At 38.1% G+C, this 26,323-nt stretch overlaps 1 protein-coding gene across 1 annotated transcript in view; it reads right to left on the bottom strand.

The window, feature by feature from the left end:
- FGF10 (fibroblast growth factor 10) overlaps positions 1–26,323 on the bottom strand; it is an 84,416-nt gene that overhangs the window by 6,288 nt on the left and 51,805 nt on the right. The window contains exon 2 of the mRNA XM_037145104.2: positions 2,915–3,018. Coding sequence (XP_037000999.1) covers positions 2,915–3,018 — 104 coding nt within the window. The remainder of the gene's footprint in view (positions 1–2,914; positions 3,019–26,323) is intronic.

The following is a 26,323-nucleotide window of genomic DNA, read 5'->3' as shown; positions in this document are numbered from 1 at the left end:
TGATGCTTCTGAAAGTGAGGTGTACCTGTGGCGGACACCTCTTCTCAGATGTTTTTAATATTTAGAGCACAGCTCAAATGCTGCACCAGAATATCTGCAGGAGGGGCCAAGAACTAGGTTGTTTGTAGCATTTAGGTAAATCCTAAGTATTAAAGTTTTTTTTAAAACCTAGGTTCAAGTTAGATCTCAAAGTAGGGCCTTAGTTTAGAAAAAAGTTTTAGATTTCTTTGAGATAACAGTAAATTTCTTTGGTCCTTACATCATGCTCTTTGAGGCCTGTTCTGTTTAAATTCAGTTTTCTTATTTGTTTTCTTGACTCTGTCAATCAAGAGAACACTAATAATACAATAGATGCATTGTTCAGAAAATGAATGATGAAAATATAAGAGGTATACATTTTCCAAAAGGAAATAGAGGAGAATAACACAAGAGAGACTAGAATAAGGAACTGGTTTAATCAATCACTCTGGGTACCTAACTGATATATATTTTAAAAGATTTTATTTATTTATCTTTAGAGGGGAAGGGAACAAGAGAGAGACAGAAATATTAACGTATGGTTGCCTCTCATGTGTCCCCTGCTGGGAACTGGCCTGCAACCTAGGCATGTGCCCTGACTGGGAATCGAACCTTGATACTTTGGTTTACAGGCCCATGCTCAACCCACTGAGCTACACCAGTCAGGGCTTAACTGATATTTTTAAAAAGGCTTATGACATCAATGGGATTTATCTCCCCCCACAACGAAGGCAGGAATTACAAGTGTTGTCACATGGCATAAAGAATTATATTAGGTGTACCCTCATGTATTTTGATGGTATACCCTTTAGAGCAGGGGTGTCAAACTCATATTCACCGGGGGGCTACATCAGCCTCGAGGTTGCCTTCAGAGGGCCCAGTGTAATTTTAGGACTGTATAGATGTAAGAGCTCAGTGCTGCCATGAGATAGAACGAGGTGCCAGGCTGGGTAAAACAAGGTGGAGGACCGGATTCGGCCTGCTGGCTGTGTGTTTGTCACCTCTGCTTTAGATGCTAAGTTCCTATTCCAATTCCATCCTGAATAGGACATTCAACTTGACGAGATAGTCCACTCAATTTGAAAAGTTACAACTTTTCACTCTTCCAGATGGTAATGCAGAATCGCAGGACAGTGCACTGTGGTTAGAGAATGGGTTTCTTTCCAAGACAGGCTGGAGGTGGAGAGCGTAGACTGCAGTGGGCTGAGCTAGTGGGAGAGGTTGTTAGGCTTGAGCTTTGTGCAACTCTGTGGATCGTATGGTTCTAAGTGATGAGAAAATGGTGGAGGACAAGGCAGACCTGCCCTCCTCAAGTTCATCTACCAGGAGAAGGAAGTCAGCTAAAAACACATTAATGAGAGAAATATCTGATAAGAGCCACACTGCAGATCATAAAATGGGGTAGTGTGACAGAAAGCAGCTGGGCACCTACTTTAGGTGAAGAGAGAGAATGAAATAATTCATAGACCTCAGAGCTCGGGAAGAAGTGTTGGCGCAGTGCATGGGCCAAGCTGGGGCAGAGAAAAGGATGGGGGAGGGGGAGGAACGGTGTTAAATACTTGTATGCCGTGCCTAATTTGAGTTATTTATTTCTCCTTGGTGTCACCTTTTTAAAAAGTGTACTTTATCAATTAAAAATGGTTTCAATCTTTTCATGCAAGTAATTTTTTACATTTTCTCTTCAATCTAAATTCACAGTAGCTGACTTTAAAGTATGGGTCTTGACTGTGTGTATGTATCAGAATCTCTTTTTACCCAGTAATTCTGGTAGTAGTAATTAAGGAGGGACCTGGGCATGCTCACTGAAAAAAGAAAAAGCCTCAAAAGTGATTATGATATGAACCCCTAACTGAAACCACTTTTTAAAATAGTCTACTACTTTTCTAGGCTCCTTAATAGAGCAATATATAATGGAAAATTTAACTAAAATTCTTCTCACTCCCCCCATCCAAAAAATATTTACTCCAATCAAAGGGACTGAACCAAAGTATGTCTGACTCTCCAATTTTAAGTGGACCTGATATGAATGAAATACAAGATTTATTCTATGTCTAGACCAATTATGGAATCAAGTTCCCATGATTGACAACTTGTGGTTGCCAAACCAGTAGCACCAGGAACACCTGGGACCTTGTTCAAGTGCAAATTCTTAGATCCTACCACAGACTTACTAATTCAGAAGATCTGGGGATGTGTTTTAATAAATCCAGTGATTTATTAAATCCGTACACATACACAAGTGTGAAAGCTGCTGGCACTCCCGTCCTATGTTAATCAACAAAATAAGTTTATTTATACATTTTAAAGTGATATTTCTTAATATTTGCTATGGAACACCAGGATGAATCTACTTAAAGCATCCGCTGTTCCAGCTTGATGACAGAATTAATCACCATTGTCTATTGTCTAGGTAAATGAAGTTCTGGAGCTGATTCCAATAGCATGTGAAATGATAAAATTTTTGCTACATCTCCCCATTTCAGATTTTGATGGAATACAAATCATCCAAATCCCTGTTTTATCTTCAGCTGCAACACACATGTTACATGGTTTTCTACTCAATTCAAGATCTTTGTTTTCAATGATCTTGTCTGAGTCTTCTGCGGTGCCAATGCCAGTCTGGCTAGATGCTTCTGGGAGAGCCTGACTGGTGACCAACCCAGAGCATGGGCTGACAGATGGCAGCAACAGCCTGCGTGGCACCCTAATGGGCGAATGGCGGGGGGTTATAGAGAACTGCCCTGCCAGCCCTTGAAACTCTGCCGACCAGCCCACTGTGGCTCTATTTATTAGCTATGGAATGATAACAAAGCTATTCAATGTCTGGGGGAAACATTCCAAAACTGTGGTAGTCACTCACTGCAGTGAATTTTGAAAATAAAAGCAGAATACTTACTGAGCCATAGAGTTTCCCCTTCTTGTTCATGGCTAAGTAATAGTTGCTGTTAATGGCTTTGACGGCAACAACTCCGATTTCCACTGAAGTTATCTTCAGGATACCTAAAACACACAATTAAAAAAAAAACCATACTTAAAGAGTCACATAACATTAATTGAGAGAAAGAACTATCAGAAGAAACTAGTGAGTTTATTTTGGATAGTTCTAAAATCAAAAGATTTTTAAAAACTGGAAATAAAACTCCAACCTCTTTCAATGGGCCTAAAAACCCAGAAGCCATATAGGAAAAAAGTAGTAGTTCTTTAAAAGAATTCCCCCGTATTTTACTCTGAGCATATAGGAGGAAATATTGTTTTAATTAAAATGCTTCCTTTGCTAACTCTGCATTTTCAACCCCATAAATATTGAAACAACTCTACTCATCTTAGCCTAGATTTAACAAAAGCTTATCGGCGCACACATCTGTAGTATGGTATTAAATTAAATCTATAGCACATGTCAATAATATGTAAGATTTACCTCAATCTGTAAAAACAGTGGTAAGCTATTTCTTCTTTGCAGGACACTTAGATAAACTAAATATTTTGGCTACATTTAACTGATCAATTTATTTTTGGCAAATGTGTTGACATTTCAAGGTACAGAGAGGCTAATCCCACATCCACCTCTTCTTTGAAATAGCAGAATCACTACCCTAGGTTGGGAGAATACCCATCAGCCTTTTTATGTTTTTTTTTCTAAAAAGAATGAACTGAGGGACTTAGTAACTGATAGAGAAGACACCATTCCCCTTAATACCCAAGTTTTAGTTGATGTGTCTAGAGATAATTTTCTTTGAAAAGTTTGTAGGAAACTAGAGAAAAGGCATTTGATAGTCTACTCAAAATATTCACCTATTTTATGTCAAGAAGACCTTGGATACTAACTCTTATTTCTTATTTTATAACTCTTGGGAAAGCTTCCTCAGGGTAGGGAAGCAGTGTGGTGATTATCAAAAGCCTTGAGATCAGGAATGCTTGAGTTTGAATGCCGGCTTGGCATTTACTGGTGAGTGACTGGTACAGAAGTCGTTGAACTGCCTGTGTCTTCATCTCATTTGTAAAATGGACAACAGTAGTACCACCCTCATAGTCTTGTTGTGAGGGTTAACTTAGATATACATTAAATAATTAGAAATTGCCTAGAGCTTAGTGACTTCTATATTATTATTAGAGGGAAGTTTTCCCCTAAGAGTTCTAGATTCTGGAACTTCTTCACCAAGTTGGTAGTCTTGAACAGAACCCACAAATTCCTTTTGGTTTATCCCATAAAATCTGGAAGTTGATTGTATGTTGTCATTCATCATATATTAGCTATCATAAGAAATACCATCCTAAATATGGTCGACAAATTGTGTGTTGATACCCTTCCCAATAGAAAAGAGTGGCTTGTTCTCAAGACACGGATGCCTCCTTTTCTTTTACAGGTTGATAAGCCCTGTGGAAGTCAATAGAAATGCTTGAGTTTCCCCACTGCAAAGTTGACATAACCAGAGAGACGTGTGCCAGAACTGCATGCCAGGGACCCTTCTGTCCAGGTGTCCTGCAGGAAGCTGCTGACCTAGCACAGCACACATTCTTGTTACCAGAGTTTAAGATAGATCTCGACTGACATGCTCACACTAAGGAAAGATTGGAAAGGATGAAGGAGACATTTCCTATACTTTTAACATCCATTTTCTTCATGTTGATAGTTACGTTTAAGGTATGAACTCATCAACACATGTTCATTTGCATATTGTAAAAAGTCCTTTTTTTGTAGTTTATTACTTTAATTCTCATAATGGTCCTATGACCATTGTAGGAGGTATTGCTATTCTCCATTGAAGATAAAAAAATGGAGGATACTGAGGTTGTGTAACTTACATACAGGTCAGTAATGATGGACCCAACATTTATACCTTGGAATATCTTGCTCTCAGTCTCTGACTATTCTGCCTCTACATCATGTCTCCCTGCTCTTTCCTGTTCCCACAAGGGGATCCTGTTGGGAAGCCATGTGACAAAATGACTCATTGAGATGACAGTCTTCAACAGGCATGCAACAGAGGACAATGCCTGAGTTTCAGAGAAGGAAATCTAATAGACCTTATATTTATGTCATAAGCAGAAGTCATAGTTTTCATTTAAACCTTCCTTTCTTTTAACTTGCAGGTTATATAATATTTGATGAATCCTTGAGAAGTAAATCTGAGGAGGTGGCCATTCACAAGTATCTTTCCCAGTTTACACTTTTCCTTCTTCTCCAGAAGAGAAGCATCTGACCCCATTCTCCCCAGCCCTCACTGGACCAAGATGATTTAGGCTATTAGAATAAAAAAGTGACTGTGCTTGATAGTAACTTCCTCTTTAAATATTTTTTCATGGGCACAACACAACAATGTAAAAGACAAAACTTTAATAGAATGGTTATACATGGGGAAGCTAGGTGTAAAAACTAAATGTCAAATTTATTGTTCTATTGTTCTCTTTTAGAGAAACAGAATAGGAATATACAAAGGAATCCTACAGATTATTCAGCTAACACATATTAAGCACAAATGTGCAGGGTTTGTGCAAGCTCTCTCTCTGAAGGATGCAAAGACAAACAAGACACAGTCTTTACTTTCAAGTACTTTTAAAACCAGGTAGGATAATGACACAATTAACTAACATAATTATGGTACGAAATAATACATTAAGTGCTAAAAATGTGTTGTCAGGGCTGTAAGTAGTAGAGAGGTCATCCTGAAAATGATATTGGTGTTTGAGATGGCCTTTCTGGGGTAGGATTTTAGGGGAAGAATTTGAATGGGTGGAAGTTTCTAGAATTGAGGGGAACATTCTGGGCAGAGGAAAGTCAATGAGTAAAGATGGGCCTAAGGAGGGAAGATAACTCAGTGTGCATCGGAGCCACAGCTGGCTTTCCTGCCAGTGGCCCTTCGAGAGCCACTCTTGGTAAAGGTAAGGGTTCTGCTTTGTTGAATAATAGTGGTGCTTTCCCAGGTGAGGAATATACTTTTCAAAAAATTAGGTGTGAAATTTTGAGGCAGCTCATAAATGTCAGAGCCTCATGAATTCAGAATCAGTCATGTCTGTTATTTTTCTCTAAATATTTTAATTCAAAATAGATTATAAAGCTCTATACTTTGATAGTGTTAGTCAATGTGCTGAAATCGATCATGACTAGCATAACAATTCACAAATCCTCACCTCTCTAAGATAACTCTCTCTTTCTCTTCCTCATGAATTGTTACCAGTGTCCCAGGAAGGTCTAATATATTCTAATATAGGAAAACCCACTGAGCTCCTTGAGTCTGCTGTCACTCAAACTGTTGAATTTACACTATACACGTCACTGATTATGTGGCCGTACCCACGGGTGTGGGGCTAAATGCTCCAACTGTGGTCTTCCTTTCAGAATCACTGTGGGTCTCATCTCTTCAATTGTGTATCTTCCTCGAAGTACCATACCAATTGCAGCTGTCTTTAATTTTTATTAGAACAGTTCATAGTTCATAATATGTGCTCAATATATATTTATTGAATAAACAAACAAGTAAATCAGTGACTGGTCCAATGACTGGTTGAGTTCAGGAAGATTGGGTATTCATTAAACATAGAATTTTTTTTAGAGAAGCATATAGTTTTATCAACACAAAGGGATTAATTTTTATATAGATGAATTTTTCTAGGTTAACTAAAATTTTACAGCCCTGTGACTTTATTAAAAATAATTTGGAACTTAAATGTTTAAGCCCCCTTATTTCTTTATTCATACATATAGCTGGTCATCAAAATTTAATGCTTCTCTTGCTGACTCAGTCTTCACCGTTACCTCTGATGCCCTTCTCTGCTGTGAAAACAGAATGCTCTCAGGAGCTCCTGAGTACCTGCATGATAACCAGCGGACGAACTAAATATTTAATCTGGTTAGAATTAAACCAAAAATATGGGCAACTTTTGGTAATATTTGTTTCTGAAAAAAGGACATGAGGTTTAGTGTAGAAACCCCGATATCTCTTATTTATAGGTCCTCCCATACATTCAAAGAGTGCACATCTTCACAAATGTGGCGCTGAAACTCTAGGGGAAACATAAAAATATCCAGCTTTATGTCTATCATGAACTATATTAGTTTTATCTGTCATGTCTATGAGAAAACAAATGTAGTAATTTTCCTATGTTGTAAAAATTATAATAGATAATTTGCACATGATCAAGTGGAGTATAATGTGGCTTCATAAACATTAGTGTTGACAAAATTGAACAGCAATTATTTCTTTCCAGCTGGTAGTTAGCGCATTTACACCCTGGAATTTGTTTCAAACACGGCTCCGCTCACAGTTCTTGACAGTCAAGTGCTACTGTACATTCAGGAAGTCCAATGGATTCCAGGTTTATATAATCATGTCCAGAAAAAAAATGTATAGTGGTTTTCAATATCTAAATAATTTCCATCACCATGATTAGAAATACTGAGAACGCCAAATGTTTTCACCTCTCTTTAAAGTGAAACAGAGCTAAATTAAATGAAGCCTCAACAAAATTATGTGAATTGTTGGACTCCAACACAGCACAAAGGCTCTTCCTGGACATTGCACTGAGACCTGACCAGACTTTAGCTTGGCCACCATCTTCACTAGGCTGTGTCCCCAAAGGCGCCCCAGCCTTCGTGCTGAGGCTTTACTGAAGACAATTCAGAGCTGCCAAACTGCAAATGCTACATCATCCCAACCCACCTTGCCCAACCACATTTAGCAGTTCTCAGCTCACCCCATTCTGTAATTCTTCATTTTGGCATAGCCTTTGGTCTCTGTTGTCGCACCTTTTTTAATCCTCCACAATCCCTCTTGGTTCCCTATCTATTCCCCCTTAACAACTGCAGCTGCCCTTTTCTTGGAGTTGAGCTCTGCTAATACTGCAGTCTCCCTCCCTTACTGCAGTCGTCTGAACAAAATCTGCTTTGTCGCCTTTAATGAGCATCTGGTGCTGGTTTGGGGTTTATTTGTTTGTTTGCTCGACAATTACATGAGCTCGAAAAAAATATCACGGATATTATGGAGTAGAAAACGGTCACCAAATTCATGTGCCCAGTAAAATATCCCACAAGTGGTGCATGCCAAAAGGAAGAAGAGAATGGGTGTTTGAAGACTAGGAAGGAAAGCGCCTCATTGCACAGTAACAGAACTATGGGGTAACAGAACTGTATTTGTATTGGTCAGTTTGAGGACCCCCACGTGCTTTAAACCTGTGTGAGACTGCCTATTTGCTTGATTCAACAATTTCAAAAACTGCATCTAGATCTAGCTGAACTCCCTTGAAAGAGTGTCACAAGGCACCTAATTTTTGTGTTATGTACTTATTTTCCTTTCATTTCTCTCCACCCTGCTGCCCATGTCTATGTGACTGACTCTCCCTCTCTCTCTCGCCCCCTTCAATGAGGCTGGTAATGACCTCACACAAAATTTTAAAGGAAACAGCAGAGTCACATGTCATATGATGAAATTTATGGAGGAGCTTGGGTGTGAATGGGAGGGAAGAAAGAGGTCTCTCTAAAAGAGCAGAAGACTTTGTCTTAACATCTCAGCTCTGTTACTTAACTAGCTGTGTCAGCTTGGGTAAGTCAGTTATACTCCTGGAGTCTCAGTTTCCTTGGGGCTAATTGCCCGCAGCTCACAGGATTGCACAGAATCTCAGTGATGGATACTGAATAGGTATATTTACTGTGTGCTGAATCAGAATGGCTGGCAAGTGATTCAGTCTTTTAGACCAGTGGTTCTCAAACTTGAGCCTGTGTAAGAATCATCTGGAAGGTGCCAGAGAATTTGACTTTCCAGCAATTTCCCAGGCAATGATGATTCTGCTGGGCCACAGACCACACACTGTTCTATAAACTATGACTCAGAGATAGAGCAGGCCTATGACATAAAAACGTATTGACAGAAACATGTGCAGAGAAACAGAACCACAAACAGGAATAAGAAACAAATAACTGCAGCAGCTTAACATCAAAGAACAATTTTTAAAGAATGTGGAAAGAAGTGCTGGGTTTGTGTTATGCTTGTTTTTGATAAGTGTGGGACTTTAACATGTGCATCACTGTGATATCTGGATTTGGAATTTGTTTACAAATATACTACATTGTTTTTTATAGTCAGTTTTTCAGACTTGCAATAAGATTATTATCAGACTTTATTTTCTTATCTTTAATAAGAGCGTGGAAGTGTAGGTGGGAGCTTAATTGTCTTCAACTACCCCTTTAAGTATTTCATAGACATCCTTATAGGATTAACTGTGTTGACACTAGGAATTAAAGGTGTACCAGGCCTTTAAACTATACTTAGGCCAAGAAATTGCTATAAATCAGTAGGCATTCACTTGATTGCCTACCTGTTACCCAGAGTGAAAGACATACACTTGCTTTAGAATGATCTCACCACCTTTAAAAAGAGGAGAGCAGAGTGGGCTAATGGTTAACCTATGTCTGGTCTACCATGTACTATTATAGACTCTGGTTGCCTGTTCAGCATAATGCAATAGAGCTATTTAGTTTCTCTATTAGCCACAGTTCTCTCAGATACCCTTGACATTCATTTAGAATTGTGCATGGAAAAAGGACCTGCATTTGCAGTGACCTTATCATTTCTATATGAGAAGATATATCTTCCCCAATATACGAAAGACCAAAATGACCTTTTATATTCTCATCTGGCACTTCAAGTCATAAAACAAACACACTGATGGTTGGCTTTATTGATATACACAGTGGCACATTCTAAAACTAATCTCAACTTAAAGGTTATTTTGATGGACTATTGTAATTTAACTATCATCATTGATCTAATGTTAAAAGTATCAAAAACTAACAACACAATCTGTGAACAATAATCCCTTGTTATAAATTAATTGTTAAAGTGTGTTAAAGATTAATATTCTGTGGCATCTCTATTGCAAATGAAATGGGACTCTGGGTTCTTTCATGTTGATCATTAGTCAACAGATATTTGCATATGATCATCTAATGTGTCCCCTTCTGACACTGTGCTAGCTCAACAGATTTAGTAAACTCAGCACCAGCAGAGATTTTGTTTGTCCATTTAACTTCATCAAACAATGTCGGAATATAGATAATTATCGGTATTACAGCCATGCCATGTTTTCAAACATTATCTTCTGTGTTTTTAGGTTATATTCACAATGAGACATAAATTACGTGTTCCTAAGAATAAGAATTTATTTAAAATTCTTGAGAGTTGTCCATAGTAAGTGCTAATATAATATGCCCTGGCTGCCATGGGTCAGTGGAATGAGTACTGGCCTGTGAACCAAAGGGTCACTGGTTCAATTCCTAGTCAGGGCACATGCCTGGGTTGCTGGCCAGGTCCCCAGTAGGGGGTGCTCGAGAGGCAACCACACATTGATGTTTTCTCCCCTTTCTTTTTTCATCCCTTCTTCTCTAAAAATAAATAAATAAAATCTTCAAAAAATAAATCTAATTAACTTGCAAAATGAGAAAAGATCGTATACCTCATTTTACGACATGAATACCTAGAAAAACTTGTGTGTCCCTGGAGATAGGACCTCCACCCCCAATCCCAGTGACCAGCAATCCAGGAGAAAAAATGCTGGAAATACTTACATGTTTGAGTCATTTGCTGTGACCCAAGGTAATTGACATTGGATCCCATTGAAAAATTTTTTCAATTTATTTCTACTCTTTGCATTTTTGTGGTGTTCAAGTATAGTTGTCTCTATTTTCCTGTGACTACTTAGCCCATCCCATCTATCCCCACCTCCCACTCTCAATCCTTACTCACTTCCTCACTGGCCTTGAGTTTCCAGGGATCAGTGATCATGGCAGGGCATCGGGGACATACCAAACAATCCATAGATTTCATCACACTCATCTCTGATTCCACAGTTTACTAAAACCTAGCTTTATCTTAAGCCTCAATTGATCTAACTTTTCTCAGTAAATAAATGAGACTGAGTTTTCTTATTTAGTCATTTTAGTTGATTTTGAGTCTTTGAAATCTGTGCTTTAAAATTAGACTGATTAAAAGTTTTGATTGAACATAGCCAACTTCTCAAAACAATTTATAATGCCTGAGTCCCTTGAGGGAGGAGGGAGAAAGTTTTACAATCGACATGCCTCCAAGGCCTCCTTACCGAAGGAGATCCAATTTAGGGAGCTGCTTGGCTTCTGTTAGAGCAAGACACCTTCTGGTGTCATTCCGAACTCTCTATAGATGTGCCCAGCAGCAGTAACATGGCAGGGGTTTGTCCCCTATGTCTACTCGGCTGGTTTTTAAAACTCCTCCTACACAGAATTTCCCTTCCTTCCCTCCCCAGGCTCCGAGAGGACAGACAAGCCAGGCAGGATTGTCTCCCTCAGGCTTGTTCCCCAAAAGGGAAATGCAGGGGGTGTGATGGGAACAGGGCCCAAGTGGGCTGTGGCCAGGCTGCCCAGCCCAACAAAAGAAAGCAAAACAAGATTTCTAAATTTCCAGAACTTTTTGAAGAACTGATTTCTTTATTTAAAAAAAATAAGAGGGAAGAACAAAACTAATAAAGGCCTTTATAAAACTTTATATACAAGTATATTTTCTTATATAAATATAAATTTATCTTTTAAAAAGTAATATTTTCAGTAATTGATTTCTGCCTTGCTCTTGATCTTATTACCATTAAAATAAAGTGTGCTGGGCTTTTCTACGTGTATCTTCCTCTTCCCTTCCTAAGCTTTTTTATTGTATGCTATTTTCACCATCTATCCCACTGTATAAATGGCATCCATCCAAGCTTTTTATCTTTTTTTAAGATAAACATATATTTCTATAAGAAAATATACTTGTATATAAAGTTTTATAAAGCCCTTTATTAGTTTTGTTCTTCCCTCTTGTTTTTTTTAAATAAAGAAATCAGTTCTTCAAAAAGTTCTGGAAATTTAGAAATCTTGTTTTGCTTTCTTTTGTTGGGCTGGGCAGCCTGGCCACAGCCCACTTGGGCCCTGTTCCCATCACACCCCCTGCATTTCCCTTTTGGGGAACAAGCCTGAGGGAGACAATCCTGCCTGGCTTGTCTGTCCTCTCGGAGGGGAGGGAAGGAAGGGAAATTCTGTGTAGGAGGAGTTTTAAAAACCAGCCGAGTAGACATAGGGGACAAACCCCTGCCATGTTACTGCTGCTGGGCACATCTATAGAGAGTTCGGAATGACACCAGAAGGAGTCTTGCTCTAACAGAAGCCAAGCAGCTCCCTAAATTGGATCTCCTTCGGTAAGGAGGCCTTGGAGGCATGTCGATTGTAAAACTTTCTCCCTCCTCCCTCAAGGGACTCAGGCATTATAAATTATTTTGAGAAGTCGGCTATGTTCAATCAAAACTTTTAATCAGTCTAATTTTAAAGCACAGATTTCAAAGACTCAAAATCAACTAAAATGACTAAATGGGAAAACTTAGTCTCATTTACTGAGAAAAGTTAGATCAATTGAGGCTTAAGATAAAGCTAGGTTTTAGTAAACTGTGGAATCAGAGATGAGTGTGATGAAATCTATGGATTGTTTGGTATGTCCCCAATGCCCTGCCATGATCACTGATCCCTGGAAAATCAGGGCCAGTGAGGGACTTATCCAAGAGCCTCTAGATTCCTTATAGCCTGAAACAAATAGTCTGTACATGTTCTTTCTGGGACTTCCCAGGGTCCTGTAAGCATCCTTGCACTGTTGGCAGCCAGGCAAAGATTTTATACCTACTTACTGTTTCATGGGCTGCTTTACCTCATCCATGACACCGAAACAATTCATCTTAGTGGGGCTCAACCACTGCATTTAATTAATTAAGTAAGAAACATTCAAAAGCCAACATAAAGGGCTGGAGGAATCACTCTGTGGCATCTTTTGCTAAATGGTCATCTTGGCCATATATCTAATTGCCCTAAGTGTGTTCCTAAAACATTTACTCAAAATGCCTGCCACATTTACTCAAGTTCTTGTGAATTGCTTTAGGATGGCTAAATATAAGATAGAGTCCCCATTCTCCTCATTTTGATGAGAACGATAAAATGGGTCAGTAGAGCACATCTTGATATTGGGTTTCTGGCACAAAAAAAACCTTATCTGATGCACTGAAGTGTTCACGAGTTAGCTGAGTATGAACCATGCTCAGTAGTTTTAAAATGCCTAATGTATAGCAAGATTTAAGGTCCAAGCTCAAAGCTCATTTTGCACATGTGTGTTGTAAATTTGCCAAGCTTTCAACACGGTATGGAATAACATATAATTAGCTTATTCACTCTTTCAAGGGTTCTTTCCATAGTCACTTAGAGAGTGAGTAATTATGATACTCACTAAGAAATACATATATTACTATCAGTTTGTATATTTTTATTTGTGCAAAAGACCAATAACCCATATACTTGCCAAAGTGAAACATTATGTTGCCATAGATAAAACGGCATGTTTCTGTAACTCATGATTTTGGAATAAGAAATTCTGCCTTCTGCTGAAAAGGGGGAGTGTAATCAAGACACCTGTGGACATCACGGTCCTCTGGACTGAAGACCGCCCTGGTTTGGCCACACACCAAGGCAGAAGTGACCCTTTACACTGAGGTGGATGGAGGTGCCCTGTCATTGTGACAACACACAGCTGGCAAAGAAAATGGATCTCTGAGGCTGGCACTAGAAAAGGTCAGCGCCATCCATTTCTAATCACCAGTAAATTACACAGCCAGGATTTTGCAGAGTACACTGCGGGGGATAGTTTCATAGAAATTAAGGTAAAGTTATTTTTTCTGGTACTTAAAATGATGTTTGAGACAGTACAAAGACAAAGATGGAGTGTTGGTGTAAGGGTAAGACATTCTAGCAGACACAACACAGGAAAAGCAGCAGCACTGGGCTAGAAAGAGATGTTCTGAGAGACTGTTGTTACCTTGACCACATATGGGTGGGAGGAAGGTGTTACTGCTTCTTTACTGACAAGCAACTACAGATTGATATTACACCCAACATAGATCCTTCACTGTTCTTGGTAGTTGTGCATAGGTAATGGAACGTTTTAACTCTCAATGAACATTTTTGTTGTTTCATTAATTCTTAAGTTGATAAGCTATCTTTAAAGAGATGAATTCTACCGGACTCATGATATCTGTTTTCCCGTGGTGGACAAAGACCAGAAATTATCTCGATATTACATCTTATTTAAAAGCCAGTGCCTAAATTGGTTTGAAGAAGTGAACTCTCAAGAAAGTGCAGAAATACTTTAAGAGAAAACATCTATCTGATCCAATTTTGAAACTGAAAACTTATGGCTAAGGGAACGTTATAGGTAGAGGGTGGTTTCAAAGAATCACTTAGTGTTGGGACAATCAGGAGATCTTAAAAAATGTTGAGAGACAGATAAGTGGAAAAATATATATATTTCAGGCAAATGTTATTTTATACTAGCCTTGGTTCAAGTCTTAGCACGCTGTTCTGGATAAAATGTGCTGAAAGTCCAGTATTTAAGGGTAGAAGATAGATTACAATTACTATGTACTTGAGTTCTTATGAATAGAAGGTATTTCTGGGATCCAGATTACAAGAAAAAGACGTAGAAAGGAAACCCAAACCCATAAGTTAGTAGGGAAGAAACACTGACAAAAATAAAATTACTAGACTAATTTAATTTTGTACTTCTTGCATTAAAATATGCATTCGAACCATGCTGATTATAAATGTCTCATTTTACTCAATTCATTTTTTTTCCACAAAATTGTTAAAACCTTTAAAAATTCTGGGGGAAAAAGAACAACATTCAAAGGAAAGTTATCTTAAGCTTCTTTGTGTTATACTCAGTTCAGCTGGATAAAATTCTACTAAGTTTGAAGAAGTGTTTCCATTTACATCTATTTGTCAAAATTTGAAAAAGCATTTCCCCTCAAAGAAATACACTTTTAATATAATTTAACTCATACAATTAATCATAAGATGGAACTTGAATTGATTTGCTCAATTCTGATAAGCTTGCATTGTCAAATAATTAAGCACACCTGAAGTAATATGACTAATTTATAATAATTTATGGTGATTAAGATTTTGGTGCATCAGTATGGGATAGGGAAAAACAGAAGCTAGAAAGGACCATAAAAATTTGGAAATAAATTTGTGAAATTACCTTCAACATGGCAAAAACAATTCTCAGTAAAGTGCCTGACTTTTCAGCAACTCAGGTTAATAAATAAAACATCTGTGAAGAAGAATGAGCAACATTCAATATTTCATTCAATTGCTCTTTCGAAGGTTTCTTCCTCTACTACTGATTCTAGAAGGTCAGGAAAAAACTGTGATTGTAATATAATTTAATTTAGTAAAAACATTGAAATACTTCAGTGTGGATTATTCTTGGGTAAGAGTCAAAGTAAACCCTATTTGTTTTCATATAAGGATCTTTGTAAATCGTGTCCAAATACATGTCAAGTTTAGTCTCATAATATAATTTTAGAAGGGAATATAATTGAAGTTTCCATATTTTACGAAAACAGACTCAGATATCAGGACCCATAATGCGGTATGCATTTCATAGTCATGTTATTAAATGGATGCACATCTGTCTTACACAGACAAATCGGATAGAAAAACAATTTTAAAAATAAAAAAAAAACAATCAAATGGAAATAAATAAAAGTAGTCATGCCCTTACAAAGTTTAAAAAGATTGATTAAACTATGTCAGACCATGGAAATGGAAGTCAGGATAGAACTCTACCAAGCAGTTTTATGGGGAGGGTACCACTACTGTGTAGCTGAACTTATTTTTTTATGCATTGATATAAGATCTAGGTATGTTTTTATATCAGGGAAAACATTTGGTGTGCAGATTCCAGATTCTTTTAAAAGTCTAATCTTTGATCACTTGGCAGAAGGCAAGACTATGGTGAAGGAAGAGGAGAGAGAATTTGGCTGGAGGTAGGAAGAGACTCAACTTGCCCCTAGTTTATTGAAAGCATGACTCTTCCAATTCTCCATACCATCCACATAGCAGGTATCCATATAAAATCATGGAACAAAATTAATTAGTTTGTTTGAAGAAAGTAATATGCAAAGTACCTTTTTCAACTTTGGCGAACTTATTTTCTTCCGGAAAGAGGGAAGGAAAACTAATCTCCATTGGCAGGTATTCCCTCTGTATCAGAATGTGCCAGCTCTCCCCAGAGTACTCAGCGGGGTAATATCAGAAGCCACGGAACAGAGAGGAGCACACCACTCTCCCCTCCACATCTTATACCCCAATCAGTCTTGCGTCCTCAGCATGATCTCTTGCCTGAAGACGGATGCCTCCCATTACTTTGTGTATGTGTATTCAGCTCAAAGATATGAGCACATACCCTTAGGACTGATTACCAAATGTAACCCTATGAAAATCACATTATATGGCAGCCATCAACCGAGCATAAAAAGATCCACCATGACTTGTATGTTATAGGAAGAGAAGGAATAACATGGAGTTCCAAGCCTAAACCCACAATTATTCTGCTCGGTCTTTTCCTACTGAATGCCACTTGCTTCAACCACAGCAAAATTCAAGGACCACTTTGTTTCTCTTCCTTACATAGGTGTGCAATCAGAACCTGTTTTAAAGGGTTTTTTAAAGAAGTACCCTAACCACAACGCCTAAAGCCTCTGTTTCAGAAACTTGGTCAAGGACATTGAGGTAATGCGGTCTGTTGCAAATGTCCAAATATAAACAACTGCTTGTTGACTCTAAGTCCTTGGTAGGCCTTTTCATCTTGAGAGCTTAACAGCTTTCTGACTGGTGGGAGATCCTATCTTTAGCCCTGTAGCCAGCAAACAGCCCTCTCATTCCTCTCTGCTTTCTCAGTCAATACTCTGAGTCCAGAGAGGATAAGGAAGTCTTTTCTTTATGTCAAGACATGAAAGCTACTGGGTAGAGTACGACCATTTCACCGGTTGCCTTGTTCATCATCATCAGTTCCTCTCTATTGTTTCTCTAATCTGCCAGTTGACAAAAACAGCCACTAATAATTATGTTTGATGTACGAGCTATGTGAGCTAATTGCACAGACTTGTGCCACATGTTTTATCCAATTACACCAACTCGATTTCCCAGAAGAGAGCTTGAGAGACATTTTCTTAGCTGTCTTCATGCTGAAAACTTCAAGGAATGTGCACTCCGTACTGTTAAATGGCTAGACTTGAACATGGTTTTCACTGTGTTTTTCTTTCACCTTCATTCAACCCCTCCACAGATTCCGGCATCCCTGTAGAGTGAGGATTGTACTACTCATTGGAATCTGATAGGTTTCTTTTTTTCAATTGCCCTTGCTAGGTAACTACTGTGTAAGGCAATCACATTGGGAAGTCAGATATATTTTTGACTTTTAAAATGAAGCAAAATATTGACACACTAACCTTTCTTTTGGTAGACAAAATTTTCTGGCAAATTTATTAGAGGCCAAAAAAATATCAATTATTTTCTTTGCAAGACACTTTCTCATATTCTGTACATTTCCCTTAGTCCTTACCATAATCTGACAATCTCATGCATGTTAATAAATACTTTTAAAAAGTCTGAGGAAGAGAAATACATATGAGGAAAATTATTTCAAGTAGACTCCAATCCAGAATAACTTGACATATTTGAAGAACTGATGATACTGAAGATTTTGCTGTTACTGTTAGCAAATAGGTACATGTCATTGATTTCTTTTGACTTTACCAGTTCTAGTTTTTTATGTGTGTTGAATGATCAGATCTCAATTGGCTGACATGTATTGATCATAGGTTTTTATGTTGACATATGTCTTCTCCATCAGTACCTCCAATTTAACCCAGCACTCATATTCTCATGATAATTTAAATTAAAAATATCAGAAAATGGGCATGTACCCTATCAGAAATACTCACTTTGACATTCAGGGCCCAGACCTTCTAAATACTGGTAGTCCTGAGAAAATTACTACCTAGTCTCCAACAAAGATGAGCTGTTTGTTTTAGGTGGCAAAGTCAAGTCCAGCTAAAGCACCCAACCTCAAAGAACGGGTAATTGGCAAGATCTTGCTCCAAGGCATCTTCAGTCTCTACTGAATCTGAACAGACAACTGTGAAGTTGTACCAAATGCCTCTTCCCCTGATAGGTAGCGTGGCTTCCCACAGAGACACGGAGTTTCAGCACCTTTGTGTCCCTGGGGGATCTACCTCTACAAAGCTTGTCTAGGATGAGCCACATTAATAGCAGTATTCTCTCATTAATAGTGGTGTCCTCTCGTTAAGCTTTTTATATCTATAAGCTCATACTCATGAGTTAAGTATTTTGCATATATTTTTGCTACTTCAGTATCTTTCCGATACTTATTCAAAAACTGTAAGTTCCTTAATCTCTTAGTGAGTAAGCTTTTTAGCACTGACAAAAGAATTGGATTTTCAAGAGCAAGTTGGTTCAAAGAACATGGTAAACAAAGTGCAAGGACCCAGTAGTAGTTGATACTCCTCTTTCTCAGCATACGGCTTATGTTACAAGCGAGCAGGTGCCCAGCTTTTCCCGCCGGGAGCTGTGAGGTTGACAGTTTATAGGGCCTCATAGCCTAATTAATCCTTACTCAAGATTCCCCCAGCTAAGTCTCACATGGATGGGAAGTTGGTTTCTGTAGCTCTTTCCCCTCTCACCCTGCCACACATCTGGGAAATATTCAGTTTAAAATCAGGTCCAAGTCTTTTAGCATTAACTACCTCAAAACATTCAGATATCACCGGCAATTTGCCTCCACCTCAGAAAATTAAAAGTGTATTTGAGATATAAGCATGAGTATACCACTGATATTATTCACAATAATTGAGAGCCATTCATTTATTATAATGGGGGAAAAGGAATATCGTCAGATGGAATGGGTAGGGTAGGACCAAATGGTAATATAGCTCTTCTAAAATAGCTGCATATACATTTTATATGAATGCTAAAATATAAAGTTTATTAAATGTGACTGTTTCTCTTTATGGTTGTTGTACTGTGGTTATGGTAGAGAAAACATACATTTTATATAAATAGTATATAATCTTGTCTATTTAAAAATTTTTTAAATTATAGATTATGATTACTAGCTCAATTAATCAGACATCATTGTTTTCTGCTAAGATCATTGCCTATTTTATTTAAAATAGAAAAAAAATACTTAGATCTTTTACTTCAGACTCTAATCCAGTCTCAGTGACTATCTTTTGCATTTATATTCTTCATAATTAAAAGCTTGGGAGTAACTCACTATAAGCAGTTATGGCTGGTAAAATTATGACAGTTGGTTATGACATCATTTATGAACTGTAGCTAAAAGTAAGAGATGAGAAAATGGGGCATGACTATGAAAAATAATTTGGGGAGCTATGTTTAAATTTTTTTTAAAAATATTTTATTTATTTATCTTTAGAGGGGAAGGGAAGGAGAGAGGGAGAGAAACATCAATGTATGGTTTTAAATTTTTTTGTCAAGGTAGAAATTAAGCAAGATTAGCTGTTCCTTAAGACATTTACATACTTATTTTAGGAGCTTCTTTGTTGCTGGGGTGATAATCCACAAAGATTTCGCTTCACTACATTTTTCATCTTGGAGTTTTGCTCAACCCCTGGGATTCAGTCTAAGAAACTGCTTGCATTTTACCCATCAACATCCGAATGCTTGCCTACTCATTTTATGCGATTTTAGTTTTTACTAAGTAATTGCATTGGTAAGTGAGAGAAAGAGAAAAGGCAGAGAAAATTGAAAATGTGGTTCTTTGTTCTTTCCTTGATGATTTAGAAATTTTTCCCATGTGATTTCCATGTTTGGTTCAGTGTTTTCTTAAAAAGCATTGCCATTTAAAACATTCTTTTAAAGGTCATTTTGAAGACATGTGAGCAAGTTGTAGTAAGGGTGTTGTGTGTGCAATTAGGTTTCCTCTCTTTGTGAAGCCTTCCAGCTTCTCAGATGAATGAGGATCTACTAGCTCAGTTTTCATCGCCTTCTGTGTCCTCGGGTCTGTGACACAGTGTTGTTGATCCCATTTTGCATGCAAGAAAAACATATGGAATTGAGAATTAAAAGCAGTTAACAGCCAAGCTATTGTAACACCCATAACCACAGACCACCAAGAGCAGAAATCATGCTAGCATCATGGTAAAAGGAATGTGAAGCCATGCCATAGGGCGTTATGGTTACTCAACACTGGGTGATTGGTTGATATTTCCACGTGGACATTTTGGGGCTTGAGCTGAAGACTTCTAGGCTGCGTTCAGATGTAGTGGAGATCAACGTCAATAACTGAAGAAAACAATGACAAATGCCTGTTTCTATCTCCCTCCTCTTAAGAAACAACAACTAACAGTGTTAAAACCTGTCATGTGTGCAAAAGACAAGTATGAACTCCATTCTACCCAGGAATGCTACAGAGATATGTTTAGCAACTTGTTAAAATCTCCTTCTACTCTTGGTGGGGAATCCAGCTTTGGCTTGGCAAACTGTGAGCTGTATGAGTTAGGAAGGGCCAGTTAACTTCTCAGAATCTCCTTCCTCGTCTGTAAAATAAGGAGGTTGCCCCAGAGGTGATTATCAAAGTCTTTCCCTGCTTTACAATTCTATGATCCATGAACAAGAGCCAACATTACAATTTAAGATTTGGCACCTGGTTTTATGCTTTGCTGGTGCCATGGAATCGTGTATTTCATTAATCTCACATGTTGCCTTTCTCTGTGTAACCTGGTTTGACTTTGCTGTTTTTATTTTAGAGGAACTAAGCATACTATCCCTTTGGCAACTGCGGGTGGTTCTTAAAGGAACTTTTTATCCAACTTGAAATAAATGGAATGCCTAGTGATAATGCCCTCTAGTGGGTAAAACCATATCTTCCCTAGATATGATAAACATAGAGCTTCTCCAGCTTCACAGATTCCCAAGGCAGATGGGGCCTCAGCTTCTGAATTACTAGCTCCCAGGGATTTCAATACTGCTGGTCCTAGGACCACCCTTGGAAAAGCAAGAGTTGAAGTGGTGAGTGTTCTTTGGTACACACTCGTTTCAAGTAAGGAGGGAAACATTCAGCATGTGGTAAGTAGTAAGTTTCTAGTTAGTAAAAGAGGAGGAAGAAAGAGGAGAAGAAAGAAGAAGGACAGGAGGATAGGAAAGAGAAAGGAAGAAGAGGAGGAAGGGGAGGAGGAAATCAGCAGACTGAAAGGGCTTGGGAGGCAACACCACATTGCTGATGGTCACTGGGCACTTCCAGAAAGTTTCTAAGTGCAGGTTGGCTCACTATGACGGATTAGCCTGCACTCAGACTTTTATGTGTCCTTCTGATATTTTATTGTAGTTTAGTAAAATTAGTTAGCAGGCCTACAAAAACTTAGCTGAACCTAAGTCAATTAAAATCACTCTGGACAGAAAATATCCACCATATTTGTATAATGTGTTCTAGAAGTAAGCTGTGTTGATGCAACATGAGTAGGTACGGCCAGGTGCTCTGCACTGTTGCACAGCTGGATTTCAGCACAGTGACTTAAGTTTAGCAGCAAACAAAACAAAACAAAGCAAACCAAAAAATAAGCAAATTATATCTATGTATGTATATTCAAAGCGCTGTGCCAGGTGCTAAGGGTATAGATCTGAACAAGGAAGACAAAAGTATTGTTTTCTCTTGAGTTCATTTCCCAGAGCAGAAGAAGGGAAATGAATATATGCTAAAGTGTAGGAGATTAACAACAGCTCTGCTTTATGAGGTTTCACTATGTACTTGACCCTGTGCTAAGCACACTCTAGTTGTTACCTTGATAGCCCCATTGCACACCCCATTATATACATAAGAAAGGTGAAATGGAAAGAGCTCAGAGTCAAGGTCCAAACTCTTACATGACATCACATGGTTAGGCTCTTAACCACCAGATCATGTTGCATTTTACTGTTGTCCACACTGTTAACTCCAGTGACTAACAGATGAAGGAAGGGGGTGCTTTCCTCTGCGTGGTTTGATTTTCATGCCCTAGCAGCTGCCTCACTACTGCAATGAAAGGAGATGAGGCTGAGACTGCCACTTTGAACGATAAACGATGTGTGTCTGGATCCCCCTGTCTCTACATCTGAATTCTACGTGTGGGGATTTTGATGGCAGAAAGAGGGAGGAGCAGGTGGGAGAGAAGGCAGAGCCTTCTGTGTTTTAGATCTGATTCCTTCACCAGAGCTTCCTTCTCTGACACTATCTCCACTCGGCCTCACTCTTCCTTTTGAGAAACAAAGGCTCACAGGCTGTGCAGAAAGGTGGTTCTCATTTCTTTTACGCTGACAACCAGGAATGGCCACTCCTTTTTTATAATAGTGGTAAACACTATTGCAAATTTATCTTCCCACTATTTTGCTTCAGCAAGCCTCAGTTATCTTGAAACTTTATGATGTCCCCAATTGTTTTTCTGTATGAGACTAGAAATGCTCTATCACGTTATGTCCTTAACTTGGTTTTCCAGCTTCTTCCATTTTACCCTATTATCCCAGCACTCTAGGGCACAGGTGGCAAACACCAGGTCCATAGACTGAATTTACCCTCCGCCTTGTTTTATCCGGCCTGGCACCTTGTTTCTACCTGGCAGCAGCGCCGAGCTCTCACTTAACTGTGAGGAAGTAGTTACATCTAGACAGTCCTAAGATTACATTCGGCCCTTTGAAGTCAACCGCAAGGTTGATGTGGCCCCCAGTAAAAATGAGTTTGACACCCCAGCACTAGAGCGAGAATCCATTTTAAAAATACTACTTCTTCTAGACCTTTCTTTAAGTGTGTTTGGAATATATCTAGGCCTTTTCTACAAAGATTTATTAAAATCTAATGCCAACATAAGGTTCCTTTCAGTTCACTAGAACGTAATGTCTGCCACCTTCTCATCCCACTACAAAGAGGAATATGGTCACTTCATATACACACACACACACACCCTAAATATAGAAGTGCCCCAGAAGTGTATCAGCAGGAGTGCCGTTACAGGTCATATCAAAGAATGTCAGTAATTTGGGTGGTACAGAATGGGTGTACACAGTGGTTAAATGAGATGCCTAGCTTTGTACAATGGGTACTTTGCCTAGGTATTCTTCAATCCCAGCTTAATATTCTTTCCATTGGCTCTAGAAAAACAATACTGTGCAAAGTAGCTTCCATCTGAGATGGTCATACCAGGAGAACAAGAGAACTGACATCTGACATTGTTCAGTGTGCTGGAAAATGAGTACACTGATCATAAACCCAGGAAGGCTCCGTGCAAAGCGATCATAAATGCTGGGGGAAATTGTACCTGAGGGTGAGGAAAGTCTGCGTGGCACAGGAAAATGTTTTCTGTCCCTCTCTTTCTCCTAATCATTTTTACTCGAACACTTCTCCTTGTTAATGATATAGGCTTTTAAAAGATATAATAATATTTGGTGTAATTTAATCTCTCTCAAATAGTGCCCAATTCAGAATTTAACTGCCACATAAAGTATGATGCATAACAATGAGAATAAGTTAAAAAATCTGTATAGTTTGTCTTTTTCTAACCATCGGTTGGAAGGACTTATGCCTCCAGGTGGGAATCTGGGGATCACAAAGTGACAATGATCATTTGCAGTTGTCACTCACCAAACACACTCAGGCATCTTGGGCGTGAGAAGAAAAGGCCGAACGCATCTTCCCTGAAGCAAGTGCTGTTAGATTGGAGACGTCTCCAGATTTCTTTTTGCATTGAGGAAATCTGATTACTGAAAAGCTTCACTTTGTCTGCATTCTCCAATCCTGTTCATAGCTAGTGTTCTACTCAGTATATAGCTTTGTATGCATTTAATGGAAATCTCTTTTAATATTCAGGATACTTCATCAAAGTAAAAGAAAATTTAAACAAAAGCCTTGGAAATTCTACTGGGAAGACACATTCAGATTTTATGATTGCAGAGCTCATGTCAAATATAATTTCTGCCATGCTAATTTATTCATGGATTTCCACCGTGAGGACTGTTGGTAGTGATCAATGAAGTTCTATTAATTTAGGTCACTATTTTAATCCACTGCTTAACACATGGATGTTGATCATGGAAAATAAGTCCTTGGCAAAGTCACCTGGGACTGAAGCTACGTTCTTACACTGCTTCTGTGTCTAGCTTTAATTTTATGTTTTCCTCCCTATTGACCACACATGTTAGAAAAGTACAGATTGTGAAAATAACAAAAATATGCTGTAAACAACCCTTATAGAAGATGCTATATTATAAATGCATACCCATTTTAATAACTCATATGACTTTATCTTCTTGGATATTAAAAATATCAGAATATAATTAATGAATGTTAATAATGATAATGATTTCAAATATCCTCAGAACCTATGTTCTTCATTACCTAACTCAAACAGAGAAAAGGTGTATCTTAAATAAGATAGAATACCACCATTACAGCTGCTGATATTGTAAAACAATTCCCAGTCCTAGAATGACCCTAGGATCTGATGGTTATATTTGTGAATGTTACTAAGTTTTCTAAACAGGTAAGCACATGCTGTGTTAATAACCCCAACTTATTTTTGCAAAAGGAAGAACCTCTGACACTAAAATATGATAAAGATAAACAAAAGACAGCTACTATTAAATCCCAAAAGAAGTAATAATTAATTAATCATTAATACAATAGTATGGCACAGGAAGATGCCTATGATCAAAGGAGATTTATCTAGCAATTCAAATACAGTTTCATATCAGGTAAATTACACCCATGAACACAACCAGTACTGAACATTAATCAAGAAGTTCGGATCCGTGTACTACAACCTGAGACACAAATTAGAAGGATCAGTATTGAAAAGAGGAAGCCAGACTCTCATTGCCTTCAGAGGACAGAGTTGCCTAACTAAAACACCAAAACACCCTGCAAGCCTTAACAGATTTTTACGTTGCTTCAACACAAGATTTAGAGTTTTAAGTGTCAATTAAAACCACTTTATAAAAGAAAATGAAAACAAAAATAATTACAAGCAAAGTATATAGGACTTAACAGCAAGAAACAAAATTTCAAGAGATGTATAAAACACATTAAGAGATATGAATGTTATAAACATTTCAGATTTTAATTTAGTAGGTACTTAATGCAATTTCAATGTTTTAATTTGGTAAAGGTATCTTATATTTTGTTGGAAAAAACAGTTAAAAAAGTCAAATTTCACCTTCAAAATACATCGTTTTGAGGCAAACACTTTACTCTCAGATATAAAATATACTATACAGATATACTAAGTTAAATAAGATAGTGGCGTAAAGAGATTGATGGATAGAATAGATAGTTAAGACCCTCATTACCCAGCATACAAAATATTTCTTCAAGCAGAGGGGCAACGGACAGGTTTTCAGAAATGTGACAGGACCTTGTGATATCCATCAAGTGTCTGGAGAAGATGCCAGTTCTATCCTCACTCTCCGAGTGTTACTCCTTGTTCTGCTCCCAGCTGGCTGCACATGGGAGTGGTGCCCCAGGGACTCTCAGGTTGAATATTCTTGAATGTGTGGCTACTAAATGTCTTCTAAAAGTAAGAGTGTTAAAAATTAAGAGGGATGTGAAATCCATTCTTACAAATATGATTTTTAAAACTATTCTTGAATTAACCTCACGAGCAAATCAAAGCCATGGGCTTGAAAATAGTACTAAATGTTAGTATAAAATGGATTTCTTTATTCAGCGTTCCTCTGTTTGTTATAAAAACATAGAAAGAATATATTTCACCATATTACACAGTGTCCTCCTTTATGGTTAATTGAGGAGATAATTTGTGATTTTTTAGACATTAATTTTTAGGCCTGTGAATCCTGAATCTCAGAACATTACTAAACTTGCCTTTTCTCACCAGCTGCTGAAAACCTGAGTCACTATTTATGGTTCATTTCACATAAATTATAACAATCAAAGGGTGAAAATCTGTCCTGACTCATTCTTAACACCATGTATAATTAATTCAATTATTGTTTTTCTTTGCTTCATTTTACTTATTTATTTTATCCATCATCTTTCTAAAAAAATTTATTTATTTTAGAGAGATGTGGAAGGAAGGGAGAAAGAGAGGGAGTGAAACATCAGTGTGTGGTTGCCTCTAGCACACCCCATACTGGGGACATGGCTTGTAACCTAGGCACGTGCCCTGACTGGGAATCAAACCAGTGATGCTTTGGTTCACAGGTCTGCACTTAAGCCATTGAGCTATACCGGTCAGGGCCTTATTTACTTATTTTTAGAAAGAGGAAAGGGAGAAAGGAAGAGAGGGAGAGAACATCAATGAGTGAGAGGAACATCGATTGGTTGCCTCTCACACATGCCCCAACCAGGGACAGGACACGCAACCCAGGCACATGCCCAGACCTGGAATAGAATCCACAAGG

The sequence above is a fragment of the Artibeus jamaicensis genome, unplaced genomic scaffold, assembly GCF_021234435.1.
Source record: "Artibeus jamaicensis isolate MK-2021 breed Jamaican fruit bat unplaced genomic scaffold, CSHL_Jam_final scaffold_369, whole genome shotgun sequence".
In the NCBI taxonomy this organism is placed as follows: Eukaryota; Metazoa; Chordata; class Mammalia; order Chiroptera; family Phyllostomidae; genus Artibeus; species Artibeus jamaicensis.
This window is presented reverse-complemented; position numbering and strand designations above follow the sequence as displayed.